Source organism: Pagrus major, chromosome 2 (genome assembly GCF_040436345.1).
Source record: "Pagrus major chromosome 2, Pma_NU_1.0".
Classification (NCBI taxonomy): Eukaryota; Metazoa; Chordata; class Actinopteri; order Spariformes; family Sparidae; genus Pagrus; species Pagrus major.
In genome coordinates this window covers 14,046,404-14,056,440 of record NC_133216.1, presented here as the reverse complement: position 1 = coordinate 14,056,440, position 10,037 = coordinate 14,046,404, and the positions used below count along the sequence as shown (strand labels likewise).

General features: G+C 38.6%; 2 protein-coding genes across 2 annotated transcripts; one reads left to right on the top strand and one right to left on the bottom strand.

Moving 5' to 3' along the window:
- Nucleotides 1-1,346: 1,346 nt before the first annotated feature.
- On the bottom strand, nt 1,347-2,831 carry LOC141017940 (uncharacterized). The gene has a single exon (XM_073492759.1). It carries the CDS (start codon nt 2,829-2,831, stop codon nt 1,665-1,667), a length of 1,167 nt encoding a protein of 388 aa, XP_073348860.1. The 3' UTR covers nt 1,347-1,664.
- Nucleotides 2,832-3,859: 1,028 nt separating this feature from the next.
- Nucleotides 3,860-8,486, top strand: bud23 (BUD23 rRNA methyltransferase and ribosome maturation factor). The gene is made up of 12 exons (XM_073486608.1): nt 3,860-4,018; nt 4,927-4,964; nt 5,415-5,510; nt 5,658-5,740; nt 6,094-6,190; nt 6,291-6,387; nt 6,497-6,547; nt 6,639-6,724; nt 6,949-6,994; nt 7,085-7,146; nt 7,837-7,926; nt 8,059-8,486. Exons 1-12 carry the CDS (start codon nt 3,971-3,973, stop codon nt 8,111-8,113), a joined length of 849 nt encoding a protein of 282 aa, XP_073342709.1. The 5' UTR covers nt 3,860-3,970; the 3' UTR covers nt 8,114-8,486.
- The last annotated feature ends 1,551 nt before the right edge of the window (nt 8,487-10,037 follow it).

The following is a 10,037-nucleotide window of genomic DNA, read 5'->3' as shown; positions in this document are numbered from 1 at the left end:
TAATAACACAAGCGTGAAACATGTGGTTTTCTCTTGTTTCAGTTTGTATTAGACAAAATAGAGTCAGCCTGTGCTCCATATTTAGGCTGCGAACGCACTTTGAGTCATTATACATTCAGTGTGTTTGTAACACTTGACATGTTTCAACCACTACAGTCTGTTCAAAGACCGATAACGTAATCCCAGACATTTACCAGGTTTGATGCTTCTTATGTGACATCTTCTTAGACATTGGATAAAATAAACAGTCATCCTGTCAACAGCAGCAGCTCTCAGCAGGCCGAGACCTCCATGACATGCATTAATATCATCCCACACAGAGTTCAAACTCTCTGAGGGCTTCAGACTTCAAGCGTACACCCAGAGATCATTTTGCTGTACTCAGACGCCCTCTAGAGGTCAGATCTTATAACACTGCAGAAGAAACAGTTTTATTATGTTTGCTTAACATAAAATAGACGATTTAACATAATCTGGCATCTTATTTGTACAGTACATACACATATACACACTTAAAAATGTGCATTCATTTACTAATAAACAAATCATCTCAGAATTTCACACTCCAGAGTTTACATTACAGATCCAGCGTGTGGGAACAGGAAGAGGAATTGTGCGTCTGTCAGCATGAGAGATTCAAGTTTTCCATCCTCGTGCAGCAGGATGAATAGAAATCAATTTAAGCTGCCAAAAACTGTTTGGCTTCACACTTGTGAACAGAAAGTATATAAATTAGTGTTTCCAAACTATTTTGATAATAGATAATTTTGTTTGTAATTTTTTCAAAATTCTGTGATTGACAATCGATTTGTTGTAAACCACTGAATTAATCGCCAAATATTTTGATAATGAATTAAATTATTTGATTAATTTTTCAAGAGAAAAAAAAATCTAAATTCTGATTCCAGCTCATTAAATGTGAATATTTTCTGGTTTCTTTTCTTTGGGTTTTGGACAAAACAAGACAAAACTATGATCAACAATTTTCAGTGTTTTCTGACATTTTATAGAACTAAAATCGATTAATTGTTGAAATAATCACCAGATTTATCAATAATGAAAATAACTGTTAGTTGCAGCCCTAGTTTACACAGAAGCTTCACCATTGGTTGAACAGTTGTTGATGATGCAAAGACTAAACCTGCAATGACACATCGGCAGCAGGTTAGTAAGCATGAACTTTAACAAGATTGTGACGGTGTGACTCTGAAACCATTTAAATAATAAATATACTGCTTGAGATCCATTAAATGTGAAACATGATATCACCCAGATACTGGGTGCTTTTGAGAGTGCCATGCTTGAATTGTTGCAGGAATAAATAAATCTGCCATGTGGCTCTCAGATTTTCACTTTCTAATTGACATCCCTGTTTGTTTATGCTTTGTTGTTCCTATACATGAAGAAATGCAGAAAATAAATACGTTGGGTCGCTCTCTTCACACAATCAGCTCATCTGCTACGCCTTCTAACAAATGAGACACAGTGAGCTGACTTTTGTTTACTCCTGCAACACATACAATAATGATAATAATAACAATTATCATTCAGTTATCTTCAGCTGTGAGAAAACTGTGCAACACCTGCAAAACAGTGTGAGGTAGCACCCCTGCCCCATCCGCCTCCTCCCCGCTGAGAGTCGTCGTCTGGTTGCTGCTTCTACTTCAGGACCTGGCGATGTTGACAATAAGCAGCCCTGCCATGGCCAGCACCATCGCCACAGTCGCCTCTATCATTCTCCCCTGCTTCCACCTGTTGTACTTCTCCTTCTGCATCTCCTCCATGTACTGCTTCCTGGCTCTCATGTCCTTCTCCCTCTGCAGCTGCTCCCCGTAGTGAGCCTGATAAAAGGCGTCAAAATCAAACATGGTCTTCCCCCCGGCTTGGGAGAACCGCCTTGCTGTGTGTTGATGCTGCTGCTGATGTGGGGAGCCTGTGGATCTGCTCGGGGTATCTTTAGAGGACGGTCTCCCTGCAAGGTCCGACTGGCTCAGAATACCACGGTCGTACTTCCTCCTCAGGCCGATGTTTCCCAGCACTGCATAGGCCTCGCTGATCTTAGAGAAGAGCGCGGTGGCTTCATCGTCCTCTGGGTTCTTGTCAGGGTGGTAGATGAAGGACTGCTTGTAGTAGGCAGTCTTGATCTGGGCCTGCGTGGCGTTGGGGGACACTCTGAGGATGTCGTAATAGCCCATCCTGCTTCTGTACAGAGGTGGAGCATCTTTTGAGCTGCTGTCCCTCCTCCAGCTGTAGCTTCTACTAGTTGTAGATGCTTGCAGGGTATCAGGATGCAGGTTCAGACGCCTCAGTCTCAGTCCACGACCCGCCGTCTCTGATCCCTGCTCTGCCAGGATGAAGATGACAGTACAGAAAGCTCGGAGCTGCTGAGGGGACCTGAAGGTGTCGGGGTGGAGGGAAACAGCTCCTCTGGTCCAGGATGTCATCCTGCCAGGCAGCAGCCTCTCATGGAGGAGAGGCTGCAGTCTCGCTGAGAGGTACAGGGCTGCTCTATAAGCTTCTCGGGTCTCTCTGGTGTGAGGAAAATGAAATGAATCCAACGAAGTGGCACGACACAGAGTCACAATTTCCAGTTGACTTTCACCTGTTCTCACTCTGGAAACTTTGGCTAATTTGCGTTGTGTTGTTCTTCGTTTTGACTTAACTTCACGTTGATCCTGGGTCGAGTCCTCTTTTGTTCGGCTGTCACTGAAGGAGCAGTTTACCAGCAGAGACCCGGGACTCTCTCCGGTGCACACCTGTCGACCCTGGCTGCTTCTGAGGGCGGACAGTCGGTAAACTCCGCTCCCCAGCCGCTGACCGACCTCTGCCATTTTGCCGAGAACGGAGCGGTGAGCTTGCCGGAAAACCGACGGCAGCGTCCGGCTACGTCACAGGACGAGCATCCAATGAGAGTCAATGTTTACAGGAAGTACTTATCATACACGACCAATCATTTCGCAGAATGGCGGGAACGTAAAGAGTTATATATTATTATATATTTGGTGGAAAATAAAAATCGATTTGAAGTCACAAATCGGCTTTAAAGAAATAAAGAGGTTTATCTTAAATTTAGGTTTCATTTGGTGTTAATTAAAATTTTTCAACTTTTTTCCTTTCTTTCTATTTTGTCATTCAGAACAAAGACTTGAAATCGTTATATTTCATACACATAAATGCGGATATTTGAAGGGTGGAAAATATTTGAAACTATACTAAATATATTTAAGAAAGCTTAGTGTAAAAGCAAGTCATTAATACTAGAATTAGCAGATGGCAGTAGCCTATACAATGTGCAATTCTCTCTGTTTGTGTTTTATAGTATCTTTTGTTTTATGTCATTTGCTAATTTTATTTATTGATGAATTATGATTAATGATTAATAATTGTTGTATGTATTTTATGGATATCTACTGTTACTATAACTGTAAATGCTGTATGTTGTTTAAAATTGGTTGAAAAAAAAAGAGTTTGTGTAAGAACTTCTGGTCGAGGACAGACTGCCAGAATTATGAAAATCCCTTACTTTTATTTTGCCTTACTTACATTTTTTTATTTTATTTATTTTGATTTTATGTCTTTTTATTTCTCCATTTATCTATGTATCATTTTTAAATATATGTATTTATTATATCGTTTTATGGCATGCAAATTATTATTCCTACAATGACAAATTTTGTTGTGAATAAAGTTTGTAAAAAAACACAAAACATAAACAGTTTTTGTAAAAACAGTATACATTTTCGCATCATATCATGCCAGTCAGTATCTACCTCGGTGCACAGTAGGGGGCGATGTAAGCGTGGGTTACCTCAATTAACTCGACGAAGAAGTAGTTCTTACGTCGCTTGCGTGTGACGTCATTGCTCTTCACGTGTGGACCGTCTGCTACCACAACATTTAGCTTGTTTATGAACTGATATTACAGTTTAACGGGTTGTCTTCATAGACCGACACAAACACAGGGATAACTATGGCCTCCAGCTGCCGACGGCCTGAGCACACAGCTCCTCCAGAAGTGGTCAGTGACGCTGTTTGTTGTAGCTTTTAGCTGCTAGGCTAACTGTGGACTCCCCTGTTACAGCAGGAGTCTTTAAAGGTCCCCTCTTCTGGCCTGAGAGAATATAACTAGCTAGTATGCTAACGTTAGTGATGTTGACTAGACAGAGGGCTACATACTCTATATTTCCTTCTTTAATAGGGGAATTAGCTCTAGCGTGCTGGTTTGAGTGTGCCAGTGCCAGTGAAGTCTGCTGTAATGATAATGCATAAGAGGTACATACTGTGGCTGCAGTGGAGTCAGCTGGCAGCTAATGTAATGACTCTTTTCTTTTTGTGTTTTTACTTTTTCTGTTCTGCCTTCTTGTTTTAACTCACCTTCCTTGTGTGATGATTATAGCTTACAGCTCATGGAAATCAAAAATCTGTTAGTAAAAAAAAAAATTAGAATATGAAAAGTATGTTAATTTATGCACTCAATGCAAACCAGTTACTAGTCCTGCTGGAAAAGGAAATCAGCATCTCCATACAGTATGTAGATGCTGATTTCCTTTTCCAGCAGGACTTGGCACCTGCCCACAGTACCAAAACTACTAGTAACTGCCACGCCGCATTGATACAGTAATTTGTGCAAAAGGAGCCCAGACCAAGTATTGACTGCATAAATGAACATACTTTTCGGAAGGTCGACATTTCTGTATTATAAACCTTTTGTCTTGAACCTTGATTAGTCTTATGTAATATTCTAATATTTTGAGATACTGGATTTTTTTATTTTCATGAGCTGTAAGCCATAATCGTCAAAATTAAAACAACTTTTCCTTGATATCCCAATTTTTTGAGCTGAACCTGAATATAAATAAAGTTAATTATGTTATTATTAAAATTGTTTTATTGATGTATTAATCTGATTTGTTCTCATCCCTGCAGTTCTACAATGAAGCAGAGGCAAAGAAATACTCTCAGAAGTGAGTCTGGGTCTTATTTGTGCACATCTTCCTGACTGAAGGGAAAATCCATAATGTTTGTCAACAAATATGTTTTTCATCTGACTCCTGGTTACTTTTTTATTACTCTTAAAAGTAAGACCCCAGATAATTTATATTTAATATTTTCTGAGGTAGCATAAAGAGACTACAACTTGCCATTTGTTGTGCAACCTAGTGTCGTAGAATGACAAATAATAAAACATTGAAAGTCACTGGTATTTATAGCCATGTTTTAAATCCTGTTTTAAGTTGGATTTACCGTTTAGATAAAAAACATTTTTTATGTGTATATACAGAATACCTTGTCTGATACTGTGGACTTGCTTTAGAGCGGTAGTTCAAGAGCTTTGATTTGCTTCAAGAATGTCTTTCCATATAAGAGGTATTGTATCAAACTGTAACTGAAATCTTTGTTTTGTTGCTTCACAGCACTCGAATGATTGAGATCCAGACCCAGATGTCAGAGAGAGCTGTAGAGCTTTTAAACCTGCCTGAAGGACAGGCATGCTTCTTGCTAGATGTGGGGTGAGTGGGGGGGGACACTGACTATGTTTACATGCCGTATTACACTATTAACTTGATTAAAAAAAAAGAAATAAAACACATTGTTTTGGTAAGTTAATTGTTATATTTAGCATTGTCTAAATAGGATGTACATTGTCTGTCTCTTAGGTGCGGCTCTGGTCTCAGTGGAGACTACCTGTCAGAGGAGGGACATTACTGGGTTGGAGTCGACATCAGCACTGCAATGTTAGGTTAGTTTAACGTCCTTACATTTAAACAGGAAGCGCCAGCTGGATGGAAGACCAAAAAAATAAATAAAGCAACAACGTGATACTATCCAAATATCATCTGGGACTTTGGCTATCTAAATAATGAGATACAAATTAAATGATGTCTTTCCAGATTTTTTTTTTTTTTTTTTATGCACTTTTTACAGAACGTGCAACTTGTTTTAAGTCTGATGGTTTTGCATCTTAAACAGATTAAATCAGAGGTTTCTTTTTTTTTTCCTGCTGCGTGACATTTCAACTGTTACACAAAACAGCTAGATCATTTCACATGTATTTTCATATTTTTTCTTTATTATTCGTCTTCCCCGTGTCAGATGTTGCACTGGACAGAGAAGTAGAGGGAGACCTTTTAGTCGGGGACATGGGCCAGGGGATGCCTTTCCGACCCGGCACTTTTGACGGCTGCATCAGGTGAAGAACAAATAATGGCTGTTTTGAAAACACAAGGATATTCTTTGGATTAATTTAGAATTTTTCTGACTTTTTTACATTTTGCTTTATTCCCTGTCAGTATTTCTGCCCTGCAGTGGCTCTGTAATGCAGACAAGAGGACACATAGTCCGCCAAAGAGACTCTACAACTTCTTTAGTACGCTATACTCTTCTCTGGTGAGGTTTTATCACTCTTGTTGACTTCATTGACACAAATTCAAACACCCTGATACCATATTTGATTATTGAGACCTTTACTAACTTCTCCTTTCTTTTTATCTTTCAGTCAAGAGGCGCACGTGCAGTTTTTCAGCTTTATCCAGAAAACTCAGAACAGGTGATTTCAATTTGTTAATGGTTGCTATAAAACCTGAGTTTTTCTCCTGATTCTCTTCCTCACCCTCAGTCTTCTTCTTCCCTCTCTAAAGCTTGAGCTGATCACAACGCAGGCCATGAAGGCAGGATTCAGTGGAGGCATGGTGGTAGATTATCCCAACAGCAGCAAGGCTAAAAAGTCAGTACCTACCAGACACCGGGCTTTTATTTTGACACGTTCAGCTGCAGTCGTCTGCAATTGATTCCTACTTAATAGCCTGTGAAATTAGCAGCAGTGTACTTGCAACACAGGGCTAATTAGAACATGATGACATTCATATTGACTCAACTGTTTGTCACATTTATCTCGTGATGAATTATCACACATTAAAATAAACATTTACACATCTTGTTTGTTTCCAGGTTCTTCCTGTGTCTGTTTGCTGGAGCATCAGGAGTCCTGCCCAAAGTAAGAAAAGGAGAAGTTAGTGTTTTATTGTGGATGTGTGCATTTCCTGTCAGCTACATTATGATGACTGTAATCTTCTTTTGTTTTCAGGGTTTGGGATCAGAAACTTCAGACAGATCTGTTCAGAACCAGGTCCAGTTTTCAGGACAAAGGTAAAGATATTCACATCAGCTGTAATCAGATTAGTGTGATAGCTGAATTCATCTCTTTACATAGTTGGAAGAAGCAGAGTTTGGTTCAGCCACCAGAGTTTACATGGATATATTCGTTTGTTGGTTTATAATCTACTGTATGAATCTATGAAAGATGCTGTGTGATGAGATGGAGCCTGAGGCCATCGGATGAAAAATTATGAAAATATGTTTTTTCTTTGTTTTCTTAAAATGCTCACCGCTGAAATGAGAATTTGCATGTAAAGCAGATGCCCAGTTCTCCACTTGGTTATTTCTTTATATTTTCTAATTCTTCTCTAATAAGCTTTAGTTGGAGCCCTACTTTACTCTGATTTGTATTATCCACTTTAGTTGAAACAACCAGTTAAAGATTCAGATTTATTAGGGCCAGTAAGCAGGTCTTGGCCATGTTAAGTGCAGGTTCAGTCATACCTGCTTTGATGAAGCCAACAGACCAAGAGAAATGTGAAAAGGGTCATCGTTCTGTCTGACTTAAAACCCTGTCGGCCAGCTTTTCCTCTCTTTTACATAACGATGTTCAACTTGTTCTTCTGTTTCATAAAGAGGCTGGACTCTTTGCATCGGAGGCAGAGATTTGGAGGCAGTTTGCCACAAAGAACAAGGTGTGTTTCTACATAAGCTAATCAGCCACTGTTTGTTTTTTCACAGATGCCGGTTCAAGAACATGAAAGGAAAATCAGCGAAGAAGGGACGAGACTGGATCTTGGAGAAGAAGGAGAGGAGGAGGAGACAAGGACGGTATGTATACAACTTTATGAACATAAATTTTCATGTTCTAAATGATGTAATATACTTAAGTCTAGATTAGCTGCATTCTGTGACACTAGCTGACACCTCTTCTGTCTCTGCTGTGTGTTTGTTGGCCTGCAGGGAGGTTCGGGCTGACACAAAATACACTGGACGTCAGAGAAGACCTCATTTTTAGCTCTGAGTCATGCAGCTGTGCCTTCATTAGCTCCCGCCTGTTCCACCCTGCACACAGTCACCTCTGGAACTGCAGTGTTTGATCTCAGCTCTTTAATTCAAGTGGATGAGGTGCAAGAGTAAAGTGCTATCACGGCTGAATAATTTTTATATTTGGTTGAGTGGCAATTTGTTTCTCACAAATGGTGGTAAGACTGAACTCTCCATGTTGACTGGAAGACGGACATCGTGCGCAATGGGGACAGAGTTGACAGCTACAACAGTCTCATAGAAATAAATCTTTTATAAATGAACAAATGTCACATTTCCAATCTCTTATCAGCTGTTTATTGTACTATCTGAAGAATTTTATCAATTAAAAATCAGCAAAACCAGAGAGTTGTGTTTATATGTAGTTATTTTCCCAGAATTAAGGAGAAATTGAATAAACAACCTCCAAGCTTCTATGAAAAAAATGCACTGCTCATGTAACAAAAAACACCCTGTAAAGAAGATGGGATATGCAAAATGATACACATAAAGATAATGCGATTACAAAAAGAGAAGAGACAGTATTTAAAAACAAACTCATGAGGGAAAAATAGAATGAAATTAACTTTCAAATTAAATAAAATAACAGTTTGCTGCAGCGAATATACCTAAATATTTTTTTAGACAATTTTTAGTTTGTTTACGTTTGATTGTTTATGAAGAGAAATATTATCAGGAGATTAGTACTCAAAAGACCTACTGTATAACATAATACCATGTAGGCCACTGAAAAGGTCATTAAAATAAGTTAAAAGAATAAAATATACCACAGTGACGGTGCAATATGTAGGAAGTTAGGTTTAAAACATTCAAAAACTAACTGAACTTATCAGAATGTGAAGAAGTAACAGGTCTGACGTTATTCAAAGACTTCTATGTATTTTGTTACCAAGATTTAAAAAAAAAACCTGTCTCGTAACACCACGCCGAGCTCCCAGTCTGGATCACTAGCTGCACGGCTAACTGAGCTTACTAGCTAACAGCAACTACAATTAGCTGCAGTTAGCAGTTACTCTGGTGAAATGATGCCCGCTCTTTGTTTGGAGTGACCTTGGACAGGTAGCCAATTCTTACATATTGCACCTTTAACGAATAAAAGAAGAATTTCTTGACAAATTAGGAAACCAAACTGGGCATCTGAAGGGATCCTAAGAAAAAAAAAAAGAAAGAAACTATAGGTTAAAATACTGGTACACACTGGTCAATTTTAAGATTTTGAGCTATTTTTCATCCATCTTGACTTCAGACTAGTTAAAGGAAAGCGTTAAAATGACACACTCAGGTGTTCATTTTAGTTCATAATTCTGTTCTGGACATCCATGCACAGTATTACATATTATTTAATTAGAGCCTCATATGCATATTCAAACATAAAATATTAGAAAACTTCTAAAACAAAAAATAATTGTCTTAATCTAAGCGGTCCGTTACACTAACAGTGCCACATGTTAAATATAAAACCTCCCAATTTTCTATTTTTTTCCACAAAAAACAAAGAAATATAGAAAAATGACTCCACATTTTATTTATAAATTGGGATGACTTTAGAACATTGAATTCAGTTTTACAATTTTCGGTTATTCTATATGAAAATGTGAGTGGGTAAGCTTTATACAGACCGTAAGTAATCACCTGGGGAAGTTTCATGAAGATATCTTGGCTTTTAGTTAGAAATGTTTCCATAAATCAAATCAATTTTATTTATAAAGGCTAAATCCACAATCACATCGCCTCAGTGGGCTTTATAATCTGTACAGTGAGCGACATCCTCTGTCTTTAGACCCTTGATTCGAGTGAAGAAAAACTTGCCATATTGAGAAAAACAAAACCTTTTAACAGGGAAAAAAAACATGGAAGAAACCTCAGGAAGAGCCACAGAGGAGGGATCCCTCTCC

What these genes read in the sequence shown, in the direction of transcription:
- bud23 (XM_073486608.1), top strand. Translation starts at nt 3,971, where the DNA reads ATGGCCTCCAGCTGCCGACGGCCTGAGCACACAGCTCCTCCAGAAGTG. An exon ending in ATCCAGAAAACTCAGAACAG is followed by an intron (nt 6,548 to 6,638) that starts GTGATTTCAATT and finishes CCCTCTCTAAAG; the next exon opens with CTTGAGCTGATCACAACGCA. An exon ending in CATCAGGAGTCCTGCCCAAA is followed by an intron (nt 6,995 to 7,084) that starts GTAAGAAAAGGA and finishes TTTTGTTTTCAG; the next exon opens with GGTTTGGGATCAGAAACTTC.
- LOC141017940 (XM_073492759.1), bottom strand. Translation starts at nt 2,831, where the DNA reads ATGGCAGAGGTCGGTCAGCGGCTGGGGAGCGGAGTTTACCGACTGTCC.